Source organism: Lithobates pipiens, unplaced genomic scaffold (assembly GCF_037356315.1).
Source record: "Lithobates pipiens isolate NorthernLeopardFrog02 unplaced genomic scaffold, aLitPip1_a1.2 Scaffold_27, whole genome shotgun sequence".
NCBI classification, from domain to species: Eukaryota; Metazoa; Chordata; class Amphibia; order Anura; family Ranidae; genus Lithobates; species Lithobates pipiens.
This window is the reverse complement of record NW_027507788.1, coordinates 41,679,291-41,698,349: the sequence shown is the minus strand read 5'-3', so window position 1 is coordinate 41,698,349 and position 19,059 is coordinate 41,679,291. Positions and strand designations below refer to the sequence as shown.

Genomic DNA, 19,059 nt, shown 5'->3' with positions numbered 1-19,059 from the left:
TTTTTTTTTTTTTTTTTTCACAGATCAAACGTTCCTAAGGATCCAGAGAAAAAAAATCTTTCTCTCCGATTGGAATTATCCAATCAATAGTCTCCTTCCTACAAGGGGGTGAGCTTCTGGCGTCTATCAGCATCAAGGATGCTCATCTCCATGTGCCAGTCTTCCCCCGCTCACCAGAAAGTTTCGAGGTAGAAAATCTTAATTTACAATTTGTAGCTCGACCTTTTCGGACTAGCTACTGCACTTCAAGTGTGTATAAAGATCCTGGCTCCTCCCTTTGCCAGGTTAAGGGCTCAAAGTATAACGATACTAGCCTACTTAGACAATCTACTCTTGATAAGTCAATCGGTAGCCCATTTAAACCAAGGTCTGTTTACCGCAGTCGGCTACCTGGAATACCTGGGTTGGATCCTCAACCTAGTAAGATCCTCAACCTAGTAAGATCCTCCTTGAAACCATCAAGGAGATTGCTGTACTTCGGGCTGATCATAGATACAGTCCAGATAAGGATATTTTTGCCCCAGGAAGGAGTTGATTCCTTGGGGCTAGGTTCCCTCTGGTGCAACTTTTCATGCAATTGGGACTGAAGGGTCACATGACAAATCATTCCTTATGATTTCCAATGAGTGCCGTTCATGTCTGTGCGACTTCAGGTCGCAGCTGCTTTAAAGTAGTCCCACACTACCTTGGTCCCACTTTGGTGCAACTTGAGGTCCAAAATGGACCGCAAGAATACACAGGCATTGCTTCGGTTTGCGGCGGAAAATCATGCGACTTAGGGGACTGATACGGTTGGTCAAAACAAAGAAAAATAATTCTATTTTTTTCATGTGTTTGTTGGGAAAGATGGTGGCTTCTTCAAGGCCGTTCCTTATGCGCAGTTCCATTCAAGACTGCTGCAAGACAGTATCCTGTCAACTTGGAACAAGAAGGTCCAAACTCTGAACTTCCCATTGTGTTTATCCGCCAGAGCCTCATTTTTATGGTCGATCCTTTCTACCAGTTACCTGGAAAGTGGTAACAGATGCCAGCCCTTTGGGCTAGAGAGCATTCCTTGAAGAAGCATCCATTTGAGGGACATGGTCTATATCAGAGATGACCTTTGTCCATCAATATTCTAGAAGATTCGGGCAGTACGCCTGGCCCCAGAGTCCTGAACGCTCAGACTAAACTATTGTCCTGTCAGGTTCCAATCTGACAATGCCACAGCTGGGGCTTATATCAATCACCAAGGGGGCGCGAGAAGTCGTGCGGCCTAGAAAGAGGGGAATTATTTTTTTCTGTTTTGGGTAGAAAGCAACATTCCTGGTCTATCAGCAATTTTTCTTTCCAGGAATGAAGAATTGTCAGGCAGACTACTTGAGTGGCCAACTATTGTTGCCGGGAGAATGGTTGTTCACCCCGGCATCATTCTGTCAATATGCCAGGGATAAGGCGCTTTGGACGAGGATCTATTGGCGTCCGGGTTCAATGGCAACTTTGTGTCAAGGACAAGCGATCCGATGGCATACAAAACAGATGCTTTGGTATTTCCATGGGATCAGTCTTCACTGATCTATGCTTTCCCTCCTGTTCTGCTTGCACGCCTTCTTCGCAGGATCAAGCAAGAAGGGAAGGAGGTGATTCTTGTGGCCCATGAGATCTTGGTTTGCCGAGATCAAAAAATGAGGATGGGGACCCTTGGTCCCTACCACTGTGGCCAGACCTTCTTTTGCAAGGTCCGGTATACCACCCTTCCTTACAAACACTAAGTTTAACGGTTTGGCTATTGAGACCCACATTCTAAAATAAGACCGTGGGCTGTCCGCTTCAGTAGTTTGTACTTGCTTCTCACTCTCTGGTTTGTAGCTTTATTCAGGGGGTAACATGGATTAATCCTCCAGTTTTTTCACTCCTAAACCATTGGGACTTAATTTTAGTCCTGTCGGCTTACGGAAGCAGCCTTTTGAGTCAATACAGAAATATTCCCTTGGCTCTCTTGACGGGGACATTTTTTTTCTTGATTGCCATATCTTCAGCAAAAGAGTGCAGAGTTGGCTGCTCTTTCTTGTAGAGACATATTGGTTGTTCATAAGGATGAGGTTGTATGGCGGCCTCATCCTGAAGTTAGTATCGGGTTTTTCATTTAAACCAGGATATTGTTCTGCTATCATTATTTTCCAGAAAGTATATACCTGTACTTTCTGAAAGCCTCCATACTAGAAGATCATAGAACCACCGGTACAAGGTAGCAATATGCTACCCCAGACAGAAAACCCCAGCTGCTAGTTCCTTACTACCATCAAAGGGGGTATTTCCTCCACCAACAAGAGTTTAGCAGATAAGACCTATGTAATGTCTACAACCTTGTACATATGAAACGTATTATTCTTATTTATTTTTAACAAGCATTGATGACATTTTTGCCAGATTCTACTATACAAGAATAAAACAAAAGATGTAGTAGTAGTTTATTTTAAACATGTAAAAAATATAAACATAAAAAAAAAAAAAAAAAAAAAGCAATGTAATCATACAGTAATAGACAAAAAACAACCTAAAACTGTAAACAAAATAATTTGATTTACATATCCAAAAAGGAGTAAGAAGAGTAAGAGTAAGGACCAGCATATTTAACCACTTTCAGACCAGACCATTTTGCTGGCCAAAGATCAGACCACTTTTTGCGATTCGGCACTTGCTTCGCTTTAACTGACAATTGCACGGTCGTGCGACGTGGCTCCCAAAAATTAATTTTTTCCCCACAAATAGAGCTTTCTTTTGGTGGTATTTGATCACGCCTGCGGTTTTTATTTTTTACACTATAAACAAAAAAAGAGACAATTTTGAAAAAAACTAATTTTTTGCTTTTTGCTATAATAAATATCCCCCGAAAATATATATATAAAAAAAACATTTTTTTCCCTCAGTTTAGGCCGATACATATTCTACATATTTTTGGTAAAAAAATCGCAATAAGCGATTTGATTGGTTTGTGCAACATTTATAGTGTTTACAAAATAGGGGATAGTTTTATGGCATTTTTATTAATAATTTTTTTTTTTTTACTAGTAATGGCTATCAGCATTTTTTATTTTGACTGCGACATTATGGCGGACACATCGGACATTTTTGACACATTTTTGTGACCATTGTCATTTATACAGCAATCAGTGCTATACAAATGCACTGATTCCTGTGTAAATGACACTGGCAGTGAAGAGGTTAACCAGGGGCTGACAGTGTAGGGGTTAAGTGTGTCCTAGGGGCGTGTTGCTAACTGGGGGGGCATGGCTGTGTGTTAGTTCACAATCACAGGGAGCAGAGATCAGTGTCACTTGTTGCTAGGCAGAACGGGGAAATGCTGTTTACTTCCACATCTCCCCGTTCAGCCTCCCCGTGAGATGATCGCGGGTATACCCGCGGCGATATTCCACGGGACCCGGGGCCGGACTCAAGGGGATCCCGACCAGGACGCCCGATGGCACGGCGCCAATTTTAAATGGATGTACCTGTACGCCAATTTGCCTGTCCATGCCATTCTGCCGACATACATCATCGTGCGCTGGTCGGCAGGGGTTAATCCAACCCCTTTTCTAAAAAAAAAAAAAAAAAAAAAAAAAAAAGTGACAGTGTAAATGAAGTAATAATGCTAACCCTTTCATGGGATCGCAGGCCGCATAACCCCTCCTCCCCCAGCTTACCCCAAATAAAATACTGAGAACAAGCGTATGGCTTGAATAATGGTCACGGTACTATTATTGGTAATGATATACAAACATTTTAATCATCAATTATCTTAACCACACATTGAATAATGAGTACATTTTCAGGGAAAAACTTGCTCAATCATAGGACTCAAGAAAATATCAAACTTCAACTTGAGCCAATGGTGACACACCACAAAATGTGCCTGCAACGGGAGTGGGGGAGGGGAATCGGTGCCTTATATACCCAGCCAGGTGTTCTAGAATATTCCGCAGGTCAAATGATTCACCTGGACCATTAACTACTTGAGGTCCGCGCTATAGCCGAATGACGGCTACAGTGCAGACCTGCATTGCCGGGACTACATCTATTGACGTCCCATGCACGAGCGGCCTGTGCGCCACAGGCGGCAGTGAGAGGGACATCAGTCCCGATCACTGTGAGCTGCCCAAGCTCCTCAGTGCCCAACTGTGCCCCCTACGAGTGGCACCTAGCAGTAGGCAACAGTGCTGCCTACCAGTGCCTGAAGAACAGTGCTGCACATCAGTGCCCATCAGTGTCGCCTACCAGTGCCACCTATCATGGAGCTTGTTTAAGTGCCCAGTAAGCAAGTGGTTAAGGTAGCACCTATACATTACAACAAACAGTAATATATGTATATTTATTTAACCTCCCTGGCGGTATGATTCAGTCTGGAATTAGGTGCTGAAAGCGGTACAATTATTTTGCACGGAAATCTGGCTTTTATTTTGTAGTCCTGTAATTCTTAGGAATAACGCTCTTAAATCTGTTCAAACCAGAGTCTAGCAGACATCCCGGGTATGATAAAGTTTATAATATAATAAAGAATAATAAAATTTATTCAATAATGTAATAAAATCCTAAAACACTGAAAAATTGACACTTTTTGGTTGCTATGGACAATCTCCAAATTCCAGGCAGTAAAAAACAGTATTTATAATATAAAAGTGCATGCAGGGCACTGCACAAACCACTAGGGACAAAGGGGGGGTGTATTTTTTAATACAGCACTGTAATCTGTAAGATTACAGTACTGTGTGTGTTTAGTGTGTTTTAACTTTTTTGAATTTGCCGCCGTTCTCCGCTCCCGTGCGTCGTAACGCCGCAGGGAACGGAGCTCGGCGGCATTCGGCACTGTGAATCGAGCAGAGGACGGCTCGATCGCACAGCGCGGCGGACATCGCTGGATCCAGGGGACAAGGTGAGTAACGATCCCTGTGTCCTCCCCTGCATCGAGCGAAGCCATCCCGAGTCTGGCTCGGGGTTACCGCTCCTATCAGTATATTCCTACCCCGAGCCAGACTCGGGATTACCGCTAGGGGGGTTAAACAACAAGTCAAGGGAGGGGCAGCAGCCACAATCCCATGCATGTGGGCACAAATAAATTGCACTCCCTAAGGTCAAACTTGTAATTCCTTGTAAAAAAAAACATCTTCATACCACTTTTTAAACTGGTTCATGCTTTCCTTGACATTGACATTTCTTGAGCATTTCATTTCACTGAAAGCGTTCCACAGATTCAATCCACAAATGTAAATACAAAAACTTTTCCTAGTTGTCTACACAGTCGAAGTCTAGAAATCAAATGTTCCCCTTAGATCATAGCCACCCTCCCTATTCAATTATTCATGTTTGAATATTTCCTGGTAGTAAATCATTTTTTTGCTTTAAATATTGTTTGTGCTGTCTGTAACTGCACCATATCCTTCAATTGTAAGAGTTTGGACTGTAAGAATAATGAGTTTGTATGATCCCTATATCCTGCCCCATAAACGATCCGTATTGCTTTCTTTTGCAATGTGATTAAGGTATATGTTCTAGTTGTATAATCATTGCCCCTCTGCACAATACTTAAAGCCAACAGTATAAAAATCTCCCATCCCCTCTGTACCATAACTTTGTGTGCCTCTGTGTCTATTTTATAATAAAACCGTTTTATATAAAAAAAAAAAAAAAAAAAAAACTTCCATCCCCTTTGTACCATAATGTTATATGCCCCTATGTTCGTTTTATATTAAAAAAAAAAAACAAAAAAAAAACATAGGGGCATATAACATTATGGTACAAGGGGGATGGAAGTTTTTTTTTTTTTTTTTTTTTTTTTTTTTCGTAGTTCTGATAGCAGCTAGAGGGGAAGGTGCTGGCACTGACACCGAACATAGATGTAATAAAAGAAGCTGCAGCTAAATTAGTCCGAATTGTTGCAAAAAGATCCTTGATTGAATATCATAACAGTATATTTGCATAATTGAAAATAGTAGGATAAATCCTTACCCCAATGCCACCACAGTGATTCACATCAAGAAGTGCTCCACCACCTTAAGAAAAACTTGCTTACCAGATAGCAAGCAAAATAGGTATGTGTCTATGGTCCAGCCAAGGCCTTTAACTTGCATGGAAGATCTTTAGAAACGATTGCCAAAGGATGAATGGCTATATGATCTCTTCTACACTGGCATGTTGTGAAGTCTGTGACCATCTCTTTCAGCAGAGGACCCAAAAAGAAAAACTGGCCATAGTGTAAAAATTGACTGATATTTAATTTATAAAACGAGGTAATGCACTTACATTTGTTGGGTATTAAAATGAAGTATAAAAAAAAGACAATAAGCGCACATCGTCCTATTAAGACAGTGTGTCAACACGTACCCTACTCCAGATGCCTTTCGTCATACGTGACGTTGTCAATGGGGAACAGGCAGCGCATTGACTCACCACCTTATAAATGAAGCCAAACCTCGTTCTGATCCTCAAGTGTTAGGCTACAAACGCCATATTAAATATGGACAGCCCTTCCTCATTAACAAGAAAGGCGGCCCAAACATAATTAAGAGTATGAATGATCGTAAAATATAAATAAAAGGTGGTAAACCAGCCATCGAAAAACCTCACCTTTAAACTTAAACCACATAGCCCGATGAGAGGCACCAATATATCTTATTAATCCCTTCATGGACTATGATGAATAAATCAGTGACTGATGTTAAAAAAAAAAAAAAAATTAATTATACCCAAATGAAATGCAAAAATATGCAAATTATGTGAATAATATGCCAAATTAGGCGCCCCATACTAAAATCTGATCATTTACATGAACCAAATATATAATTAGTTCAAAATTGGCTCTAAACCCCTTTGTGTAAATTAAATTACCTAATTAATTAAATATTTTATTTTAAATAAGTTGATAAATAGTGATAAATGAATACTGAAACCAGTAAACCCCATGAACCTTTTATTTAAATCAAATTTGTAAATAATATAAAAACAAAATATTTTAATCAACCAAATATATAAATAATATATCTTAATATAAAATATATAAATAGTTAGGCCTACATGTGTGGGATATTTATATATTTTCTATTAAGATAGATTAAGATTTGTGTTTCCTCTGGACCCACAGGAGCTGCAAAGATTATGTATTATGTATTTTACTTATCTCTGTGCTAGTTGCAGGAGACCCCCTGCCAGCATTCCTTCCAGCCCAGGGGGCCTTGAGAGGGTGAGCAGGAGCAGCAAATTGGCGCAAACTTACTCTGCCTGTGATTTCACCCCTACAGAAGGGTCTGCAATCACCCCCCCCCCCCCCAAGCTGGAACAATGCACTAGCATTTGCCCCATACCGTTTTTCTATGCTTGTGGAGGGCCCTGCTGCAGCTTCCACCTGGGACCTTTCTCCAGATGACAAGCAAAACATTGCCGGTGTGGCAAAGGTAGTGATTGCGCAGAATGCTTTTCCCCCCTGACTACAGGCCGCCGCCGAACTGGTAGGTTGACAGCTTCCACTTTTTCTCCATGTGGTGGATAGTGTCCGCTCCCGCCTGATTTCCTCCATTTGGCGATGCAATTGCCATCCTCCTCACCCCACAGAGCTAGTTGGCTTCTTCCCTCGTGGAGGCTCTGCAGGGTGTACAAGGATGGCACCAACGCTGGAAAAACGTCACTTTGCCCATTTCCTGGAGACTCCTAGGAGAAAATAGAGCTGGGAGGCGGGAATTAAAAAAAAAAAAAATAGAGAAAAATATTTTAAAAAAAGTTATAAAAAAAAAAAATAGCAGCCGATTTTCTGCCCCCCCCCCCCCACCACCGCTCAGCAATTGAGAAGTTAGAAGCGCCAACAAATGCCAGTCTACCAGCGGGACATGCGTTCCTTCAGGGAACAGGCAGAACGTCTGGAACAAGAGGAGGGTTCGGACAAATCCGAACAATCCGAATCGAAGGATGGACTTTGCTCAGACTCTGAGGAGGAAGATCCGGCTTCAGAGGGCAACTTATTTCTCAGAAGATACGAATAAACTTCTAAAAGCTATAACCGACATGCTAGGTATTCTAGAGCAAAAAGCTGCAAAGCTCGCACTACATGACAGGATGTATAAAGGACTACAACCCAGGAAACCTAGAATGTTTCCTGTACACCAAACTCTTAAAGATCTCATCAAAAAAGAGTGGTAAGACCCAGAGAAAAAACTCTTCGTACCAGCTGCGGTCAAGCGCAGATATCCATTTGCAGAGACAGACACCAAGACCTGGGCTAAATGCCCCAAGGTGGATGCTTCTCTGGTAAGAGTCACAAATCTGACTTGGCCATCGACAACGCGGGTACCTTAAGCGACCCCATGGATAAGAAAATAGAAGCCATTTTAAAGCGGGCCTGGGAAGCAGGGGCTGTGAACGTGAATCCAGCAATAACCTCCACATGCACAGCCCGCACCTTACTAATCTGGTTAACCCAGCTACAAGAACTACTGGAAAGTGAGACACCTAGAGAAGAATTAATAAAAACCATCCCTACACTGACCAGAGTGGCAGCTTTTCTAGCAGATGCCTGAGTGGAAACCATCAGAATATCTTCAAGGGCCACAGGGCTACTCAACTCAGCCCGAAGAGCGGTGGTTGAAGTCTTGGGAATGTGATATCCCTTCTGAGAACAGACTGTGCGGAATTCCATTCACTGGAGACCTACTGTTCGGGCCTGAACTACAAACGGTACTAGACATGACCGCAGCAAAGAAGGGTTTTCCCCAAACCAAAAAGAAGCAAGGGAAGGTGCCCTTTCCGCAATTCAAAAAAATTCAAGACTGGAACAAAGAAGCACTGGGGACAACGAAACAAAAAAGGAAGGGTGAATTCATCTTCAAGCCTCCTAGCCTAAAGTACAAAAAACAATGACTGTCGGGTGGGGGGCAGACTCTCAGCTTTTTCCCACTAATGGATGGAAGCGACAAAAAATAAATTCATTATATGCACCATAACAGATGGCTACACGATAGAATTTTCCACCTGCCCCCCCAACCAGGTACCTGGTAACCATGCTTCCAAAGGACGAAGATTGGGCAAAGGCCTTTTTAGAGTCCTTGAAGAATCTACTAGATCAGATTTTATCAGTTTTATTCCCATATCTTTGCAAAGAAAAAACGTCAGACAAGCTGAGGCTCATACTGAACTAGAGGTCGACCGATATGGGTTTTTCTCTGGCCGATATTTAGAAATCATGGCGGCTGATGGCCGATATGATGCCGATTTTTTTATTTTTTATTTTTTTTTTAATTTAATTTTTTTATCCCCTTCATTTCATAAAACCTAACAGACACCTTTCCCACTGGGGCATTTTTTTAGGCGCTTTTGGGCTAAAAATAGCGCCTGTAAAGTGCCTGCAAAACGGCTCCCCTGCAGTCTGTGTGAAAGACAGAGTGCTTTCACACTGAGGCAATGCGCTGGCAGGATGTTAAAAAAAAAGTCCTGCAAGCAGCACGTTTGGAGTGGTGTATACCGCTCCTCCAGCAATCCTGCCCATTGATATTAATGGGCACCACTGCCGAAGCGCATACAATGCGATTTGGCAGCCGTGCTTCACGGGCGCATTTAACCTCTTCTGCCGCTAGCTGGGTTCTTTGCACCCCACTAGCAGCCGAATAGCACCGCTAAAATGATGGTAAAGCAGCATTTTACCATCAACGCCTGCCCACTCCAGTGTGAAAGCAGCCTATAAAATAAAAACAGGTAGTCAAAACTTTTGGACGAAAAAAAAAACTGTTTTCGTTTTATTTTATTTTTTTTAATCATTTCGTGTATTTTTTCCCCCCCAAAAAATTGCATTTGAAAGACCTCTGCGCAAATGCCGTGTGACATAAAATATTGCAACAACCGCTATTTTATTCCCTAGGATCTCTGCTAAAAAAATATATAGATAATTTTTTGGGGGGTCTAAGTGATTTTCTGGCAGAAAATACAGGACTTTTACTTGTAAGCAACAAGTGTCAGAAAAGATTTAGTCTTTAAATGGTTAAACTGAGAACTCTACACACAGAGATGAGTTCATTCATTCAAGTGTAAACATTGTATCTTTTTGTTCTTTTCTTGGCAGACTGCCCAGAGAGGAAACAAGTGGCTTCTATAAAGACTCAGGCAACTTGCATTGACTTCTATTACAGAAGTCATTTCCAAGTCCCGCTGTAGTTCTAAATCGGCCTTTTTATCAGCTCAATCGGCCGATGCCGATTCATTAAAAAACGGCAAATATTGGCCGATATATCGGTCGACCCCTATACTGAACCTCAAGCCACTCAACAGAGGAATGAAATATAGGATGGAGTCTATTTACTTGATCAGAAACATCCTACCATGGGAGACATTTATGGGGACAAAAGACCTACAGGTTGCCTACCTACATGTCCCATAAGGGAGGACCATCAAAAATTCCTGAGGTTTGCAATACAAGGGCCGGCAACCACTCTGCACCTGCAATATACAGCTCTCCCTTTCGGAATCTCTTCGGGACCCAGAATCTTAAAGCGGAGGTCCACCCTAAAATGGACCTTCCGCTCATCGGATTCCTCCCCCCTCCGGCGCCACAATTGGCACCTTTCAGGGGGGAGAGGGGTGCAGTTACCTGGATAATCCAGGTAACTGCACCCACTTCCGCCCCCTTCCGCAAGTGCCCCGCTGCCTGCTGGGAAACACACAGATCCCAGAGGCAGCGGGGACCGTCCTCATTGCGCAGCGCGGCTCGCGCATGCGCAGTAGGGAACCGGGAAATGAAGCCGAAAGGCTCCATTTCCTGATTCCCATACCCAAGATGGCGGCGGCAGCACTCGAGTGTCGATCTAGAGATTGGCTTCGGGTGCCGACATCGCGGGCGCGCTGGACAGGTAAGTGTCACTATTTTAAAAGTCAGCAGCTGCAGTATTTGTAGCTGCTGACTTAAAAAAATAAAAAATAAAAAAAAAAACACGCGGAGTCCCGGCGGACTCCCGCTTTAAAGATAATGGCAGAAGCGCTAAAAGTTGTAAGACAACAAGGCGTTGGCATAATACCAAACCTAGACGATCTACTGTTCTTTGCAGATTCAGAAGAGACCCTAAAGAACAACCTGCGCACACGTATGTCCTATCTGCAAAACCAGGGGTGGATAGTGAATACAGAAAAATCAGATGACCCCAAGCCAGAGTGGTGTATTTGGGCTATGTACTGGACTCCAGACTAACCAAAACCTTCCTAACAGAAGAAAAGAACGAAAAAATCAGGCAGGCAGTAACCTCTCTAAGAGTGACCAACGCCATTACGATCAGATGAGGAATGGCAGTGCTAGGGCTGATGAAATCTTCAAACCCAGCCATCACCTGGGTGCAGATTCACATGAGACCTCTACAGAATTGCATTCTGTCCCAGTGGGGTGGCAGCCACTCATCCCTAGACAAGTCCATTTCTGTCCCAACCACAGTCAAACAAACACTCCAATGGTGGCTCAATCCGCTTTGATACATCAAAGGGCGCAAATGGGCTCAATCCGACCCAGTCAGGATCGCCACCGATGCCAGCACCCTAGGCTGGGGGGCACACATGGAGGGCCTCTGCACATAGGGGAAATGGAGTTCCAGATAGTCCCAAACCTCCTCAAACATGATGGAGCTGAAAGTTGTGGGGGAAGCATTAAAAGCATTCAAACCAGCAATACAGGGGAGAGACGTAAAAAGTACAACCGGAAAACACCACTAGAACGGCATACCTAAACAGGCAAGGAGGGACAAAGTCCCAAAGTTTGAGGTGGACGGAAACAATCCTACTATGGGCAGAATCAAACAGGTCAATATCGGGCATGCACTTGAAAAGACCAGACAATACACTGGCAGACTTCCTGAGCCGGAAGACCATAAAACAGACGGAGTGGTTACTGATCCAAACAACCTTCAGACAAATCCATACTCAAACGTGGGGGGTACCCAAGGTAGATCTGAGCCTCCAAAGCGAACGCAAAATCGCCAACATTCTTCTCGCTGGATCCCACAGATGGCAACAGCTGAGTAGATGCCTTCAGCCAAAGCTGGGGATGGCAACTGTGTTATGCATTCCCTCCAACTGCCATAATACCAAGAGTGATTCAAAAAATAGACAGAGAGAGCAACGGTGCTACTAGTAGCACGGCACTGGCCCCAAAGGGCATAGTTCAGCCACTTGAGGAACCTCAGCATCCAACCTCAACTGACACTGGTGGACCGGCCAGATCTCTTATCACAGGACCCAGTCAGCCACCCGAACCACAGAATCCTGAAGCTTTTGGCTTGGTTACTGAAAGGGTAAGACTTCAGAACAAAGGGCTGTCAGACAAGGTAATCAATACCATCCTAGACAGGGGGAAATCCGTGACTAGAGCAATCTGTGAGAAAGCGAGAAAGTTTCTCCTGGAACAAAAACAAGCAGATTCCCAACAGAGGCATAATCCCAACAATTCTGGGTTTCCTGTAAGATGGAGCAGACAAAAACATCTCCCAAGGCACGCCCAAGTGGCATTGACAACAGACTTGCAGAGAACCTGCTGATAAAGCGATTCCTAATGTCACTTAAAAGAGCTAGACCGGCTAAAGTGAATTGAGCTCCAACTTGGGACATGTTCACGGTGCTTTGAGGGTTTCTCTCTCTGCTCCATTCGAACCAATGGAAGATAGCTGACAAAAAAAACACTAAAAACTGTACTTCTTGTGGCCCTAGTATCGGCCAGAAGAGTGAGCAAAATCCAAGCCCTGTCTATGATGGAGCCATACTGCCTAAAACATAAACAAAATAATTCTCTCGCCAGACCCAGCCTTTCTACCCAAGGTCTCTTCAGCGTTCCATAGAACCCAAAATATCATCATCCCTTTGCTTCCAAAAACAGCAAAAAGAGCCGCTTACAACAAACTAGATGTAATAAACGCACTCATACCTCAAAAGAACGAAGGATTGGCGAAAAATTACCTTTCTTTTTGTCCTCTATGCGGGAGTTAACAAAGGGAAGCAGGCATCCAAAAATACGATCAGCAGATGGATAAGAATGGCCATACAGATAACCTAATGAGGCACAAAACCTCACCCCTCTCCAGGTAGAATCAGAGCGCACACAACCAGAGCCTGGGCAACCTCGGTCGCAGATCTGCAGGGCAGCGACATGGTCGAGCTCAAGTACCTTTGCAAGGCACTATCATAATAGACTAGCTGTCCAACCAAGACCAGGCATTTGGTCGCAAGTTCCTCCAGTCTCTATTCCCACCCTAGTAAGTATTGCTTGATACATCCTCTCAGATGCTGCCCTGGAAAATGATTCGAGAAAATAGTTAGGTACCTGGTAACTTTTTTTTTTTTTTTTTTTTAAGAAGTCTTCCAGGGCAGCAGCACTAGTTCCCACCCTTAAACGACAAATACCAAGTATAATGGGGGAACTTTAATTTATAAAGGTAGTCTAATGTGTTTCCATTTCAGGGAGGAGGAGTCTATCTCTCGGATGCTGCCCTGGAAGTCTTTTTTTTTTTATTTATTTTTATATTTACAAATTTTATTTAAATAACGGTTCATGTGGATTTACTGGTTTCACTATTAATTTATCACTATTAGTTTATCATATTTAATTTGGTAATTTAATTTACGCAAAGAGGTTTAGAGCCAATTTAGAAATAATTATAGATTTGGTTCATGTTAATGATCAAATTTCAGTATGGGGTGCCTAATTTTATTTTTCTTTTATTTTTAACATTAGTCACTGATTTATTCATTAGTCTGTGAACGGGTTAAAAAATATATATTGATGCCTCTCATTGGACTATGTGGTTTAAGTTTAGGGTGAGGTTTTCGGTGGTTAGTACCACCTTTTATTTGTTTTATTTTTTGCGATCATTTATTCATACTCTTAATTATGTTTGAAACATACAAAGAAGAGAGCGCAAAGCTACTCTACTGTGATACTGTTTAATACTAGAATAAAAATTCAAATTAAAAAGGGTTGCACTCAAACATGGATCTGAAAGTCACATGTACAGCTAGGTGGTGGATGTCTCCTCTCCTGGCCTGATAGGATGGGTCGGCTCCCAAAAACTAGTGATGTGAATGGGGGGATGTATAGAGCAGACTTTCTTGTTAATGGGGAAGGGCTGCCCATATTTAATATTGCATTTGTGACCTAACACTTGAGACTCAGAATGAGGTTTGGCTTTGTTTATAAGGTGGTGAGTCCAATACTCTGCTCGTTCCCCATTGACAATGTTGCACATGAAGAAACATGTCTGGAGGAGGGTGCTTGTTGCAGGCCGGCCGTCTGTTTTTGTTTTTGATATGCAATTTTAATACCTACCAAATGTAAGTGCATTAACTTTTATTATAAATAAAATATCAGACAATATTACACTATGACCAGTTGACCAGTTTTTCTTTTTGGGTCCTCTGCTGAAAGAGATGGTCAGACTTCACAACATGCCAGTGTATAAGAGATCATATAGCCATTCATCCTGTGGCAATCGTTCCTAAAGATCTTCCGTGCAAGCTAAAGGCCTTGGCTGGGCTATAGCCACATGCCTATTTTGCTTGCTATCTGGTAAGCAAGTTTTTCTTAAAATGGTGGAGCACTTCTCGATGTGAATTACTGTGGTGCCATTGGGGTAAGTATTTACCCTACTACTTTCAATTATGCAAATATACCATTATGATATTCAATCAAGGATCCTTTTGCAACAATTCGGACTAGTTAAAGAGTGGCTTCTCTTATTATATCCATTTGCTGTGTATCTCACTTTAAGCTGCTGCTTTTTTGTTTTATTTTTGCCTACATATTAGCGTTTTTTTTTTTTTTTTTTTTTTTTTTTTTTACTTTACTGACACAGAGGTGGGAGAGAAGGACAGAGCAGCGCTGCGGATGACGAAGGCATGTAAATTCAGCTAGTTCGGCAACTAACGATTATTTTCATAATCGATTAATAACCTAATAATTAATTTTTCATCTGAATATTCTGACCTGAAAATTGATCCGTGAGGCCAGCATAAGGCTCGGTACACACCTATGCAGTTTTTGCTTTTGATCTGTTTCTGCCGTGCTTTTTTGCTGTACGTTTTGTTTTTTGCACATGTGATTTTACTGCAATTTGCGTTTTTTTTTTTTGCTTTTTTTTGGGCAGATTAAAAAACACAAATTGCTTTAAAAATGCATTACATTCTTTTCTGCAGCTTCTCCAGCCCCAATAAACGTATAGATGTGAACCTGGCCTAAGACTTTTAGTAACATAATGGGGTTAAAAATACTAAAATTAGCCCTTTATAGTACAAAAAAGCAGATAATCACTACTGGAAGGGGTTCATTTTTTTACTGTAGAACAGTGAAAGTAATATTTACAGTGAAAGTAGTAATTACAGTAGTGATGATACTTTTGTACTATAAAGGGCTAATTTTAGTGATTTTTTTTTAACCCCATTATATTGCTGGCTGATCGATTATAAAAATAGTAATCGATTAATTTCATAATCGATTAGTTGTTTCAGCCCTAAACTCAGCAGCCATGATAAACGCAGGTCAGTTTACGGGGGGAAGATCAGCCAGGTTCTGCCTAGTGACATGACATCGGGAGCAGTGATCGCTGTCATGTGAGTAGTAGCCCACCCCCAACTCCCACAGTTAGAATCACTCCCTAGGACACACTTAACCCCTTAATTGCCCCACAGTGTTTAACCCCTTCCCCGCCAGTGTCATTTACACAGTAAAATCTTCAAAATTGCAGCTTTTTTTGTTTATAGCACAAAAAATAAAAACCGCAGAGGTGACCAAATACCACCGAAAGAAAGCGCTGTTTGTGGGGAAAAAAGGATGTAAATTGTGTTTGGGTACAGTGTCGCACGACAGTGCATTTGTTAAAGCGACGCAGTGCGAAACGCAAAAAGTGCTCTGGTCAGGAAGGGGGTAAATCCTCCCGGGGCTTCAGTGGTTAAGTAACGGCTGAATCATAGAACAGTATAAAATAAAGTGATTTATAATCCAGAACCTGTTTGTACACTATGCAATAACTAAAGATGTACGATTATTCAAAGAACTTCTAGGGCCACAGAGCTGCTTCTGTGAGCAGTTCCCCGTGCTTCTCAAGTAAATTTGGCATATTTTTTTTTTCTTTTCTAGATCCATTCCTCTGGGCATGGCTTCCACAAGCTAAAGTTACTTTTAGCCAGGAGACAAGAGACCTCATTCTTCCACGTATCTCTGATATGAACTTTGTGCAGGATCTTTGTGAAGATCTTTATGAGCTGTTTAAAGTAAGCACACATTCATTTATTCATTGAGTTTTCTTATAGCAGAAGTATTTACTCCGTTACCTACGGTTTTTTTTTAATACTAATCTTTATAACTTGTATTTCTCCTGTAGACGGATAAGGGATTTGACAAGGCAACATATGAAAAACAGATGTCTGTAATGAGAGGGCAGGTATGTCTGTAAGCAAGCAGCGAGAATTGTTTACATATGTGAGACCCTTAAAGTGATATTAAAGTAATTTTTTTTTGTTTGTTTAATTAACAAACCTATTATACTTACCTGCTCTGTGCAGTGGTTTTGCACAGAGCAGCCCCGGTCCTCCTCTTATGGGGTCCCCTAGTAGCTCTCCTGGCTCTACCCTCCTGCCAGCTTGCTGTGGGGGCAACTGAGCTGCTGCTCTGCATGTCCATTCAGACATGGAGCCGTGGCTCAGCCCCCTCTCTTATTGGCTTACTGTGATTGATGGCAGCGGGAGCCAATGAGGAGGAAGAATCCCCAAAGAACTGAGACATTTGTGCATATTGCTGTATCGCAATAGGGCTCAGGTAAATATTTGGGAGGGGCTGCCCACAGCTTTTTTCTTCATGCATAGAATACATAGAGGTGAAAACCTTGGGCCTTTAGAAGCACTTTACGTAAACCTTTCAGAAAGTGTGCGAATGGCAATGCTGGTGAGACATTTGTGCATATTGCTGTATCGCAATAGGGCTCAGGTAAATATTTGGGGGGGGGGGGGCTGCCCACAGCTTTTTTCTTCATGCATAGAATACATGGAGGTGAAAACCTTGGGCCTTTAGAAGCACTTTAAGTAAACCTTTCAGAAAGTGTGCGAATGGCAATGCTGGTGTAATGCTAGCTTTATGGCGTGTCTAAAAGTACCTCTGTTTGCCAAGGAAAGTCCCTGGGTCCTTGCAGTACTCAACAACTCAGCAGAACAGAGAAAAGAACAATGGGGGGGGGGGGGGGGGGCTCAGGTATCCATGCTTCCTCTGACCCCCTACATCACAGCACCCCATGGTGAAAGTCACATTACAAAGAGGCATTCTGAGGCTACATTGTTGGAATAGATGAAAGGTAGAAGAAACAGGCTGCTAGAGAGGAAAGTACGCTGGTATGGCAGGGACCTGCTGCCATTTCAGTCTGTCAAGGCCTGGGACTGATAACTGGCAGGGAGGAGGCTGGGCTTCATGCCCCTTTGAACAGTAGACAAGACCCAGTGTACAGCCTGAGTTTCAGGACACTTCCCAGGCATGCAGGAATTTAAATATAAATCAATTTTCTTACTCGTACATCATGGGACACAGAGCCATAGTAGTTACTATGTGGGTTATATAGGCCACCTTTAGGTGATGGACACTGGCACACCCTAAACAGAAAGTTCAACTCCTTATATAACCCTCTCCCCCTACACGGGGTACCTCAGTTTATTCGCCAGTTTCTTAGGTGTTGGTCATGAGTAAAGATTTGCTGTGCTGAGCTTCGTTGGAATATTCCTGGCTTTTTTCAGCCATATTTCTGGTGGGGGGCTTTTTACAGGCCCAGGGCTGTGGTTCCCTCGATGAAGAGGGGGCCCCTGTCCCTGAAGGTTTTTTAACGGAGCCCACTGTGAGTGTGAATATTGGGTCTGTTTTACCTCAGAACCCTGCAGATGGATAAGGTAAGGGAGATTCCTAAGGCATTTTTGTAATTCTTGTGTTTTTTTTCTCCTTTTTAAAGTGGGGTGCCCCTAAAAAAAAAAAAAATTAAGTCAGCAGCTACAAATACTGCAGCTGCTGACTTTTAATAATTGGACACTTACCTGTCCCAGGGTCCAGCGATGCAGGGGAACGAAGCCCCCCGTTCCCCGCGGCGCCGTCATTCGTACTGTGGGCACAAGCCGGACACCCACTGCGCATGCGTGAGCGGCGCAGGGCGCCGTGATATTCCGCACAGTCATCTGGGACACGTGACAGGCAACAAGTATTTAGAGGTGATTAAAAAAAAATTCAATTTTTTTTTTTTTTTTTTTTTTTTAAGATTTGTAATCACTTTTTTATTTTTTGGTGGCAACACCACTTTAAGTAAATGTTTTCTATGCGTAAAGTCGCCACCGGTCAAGAGCACCTGTTCCATGCTTGTCAGTCTTGCTCGTTTTTTACAAGCCTCTCCTCCCAGTTAAAGGCCATGGGGCAGTCGGCGGTATGCCGCACCGCTGCCATTATGGCGGCTCTCCATTAACCTGCCCTCCTCTCTCCTCCACCCCAGCACCGCCTCCATATGCGATCCGGTCGAAAAAAGATGGGGGGAGGGGTGGTCAGAGAAGGGGGGGAACGGAGCATTAGCGTGACGTCAGTGTGGTTCAATGCCCACAAGAGCAAGCCATGCTTGGCTACAAATGTGCGCTTTTTGCAGGTGCACACAGCTAAAGGAGGGACACAGAGCAGACGGATTGCATATGAGAGTGGTTGACACAAGCATTCCCAGGCACATTTATTTAGCATCAGACTGAGCCTTGATAGCAGCAGCAGTTGCTGAACTATATTGCTCAGCAATGGGTGCATTTCTGGTAGTACCTCTGCATTTTTGCTTAGCACTATGGGCAAAAGGGGAGGTACAAATACCCTGAAAAATAGGGGCTCAAAGGGATCTCCCTCAGGCTCTGAGGACCCTCCCTCTGCAACGCCATCTGCCCCTGAAAAACCTGGGAAGGCTGGTCAGAGTGAGCCGTCAGGGTTTGGGGTTGCAACTGCTTCTGGTATTTCAGCCCCTCTATATATTACTCAGGCGTTTTTTTTCCTCAGCCATGATTGGATTAGAGGAAATATTGGGGACC

General features: G+C 42.9%; 1 protein-coding gene across 1 annotated transcript in view; it reads left to right on the top strand.

Annotated features, from left to right (window-relative positions):
* Positions 1-19,059, top strand: part of PI4K2B (phosphatidylinositol 4-kinase type 2 beta) — a 146,857-nt gene that overhangs the window by 122,214 nt on the left and 5,584 nt on the right. Inside the window, exons 8-9 of the mRNA XM_077456877.1 lie at positions 16,115-16,248; positions 16,359-16,418. Of these exons, the coding sequence (XP_077313003.1) occupies positions 16,115-16,248; positions 16,359-16,418 (194 nt within the window). The remainder of the gene's footprint in view (positions 1-16,114; positions 16,249-16,358; positions 16,419-19,059) is intronic.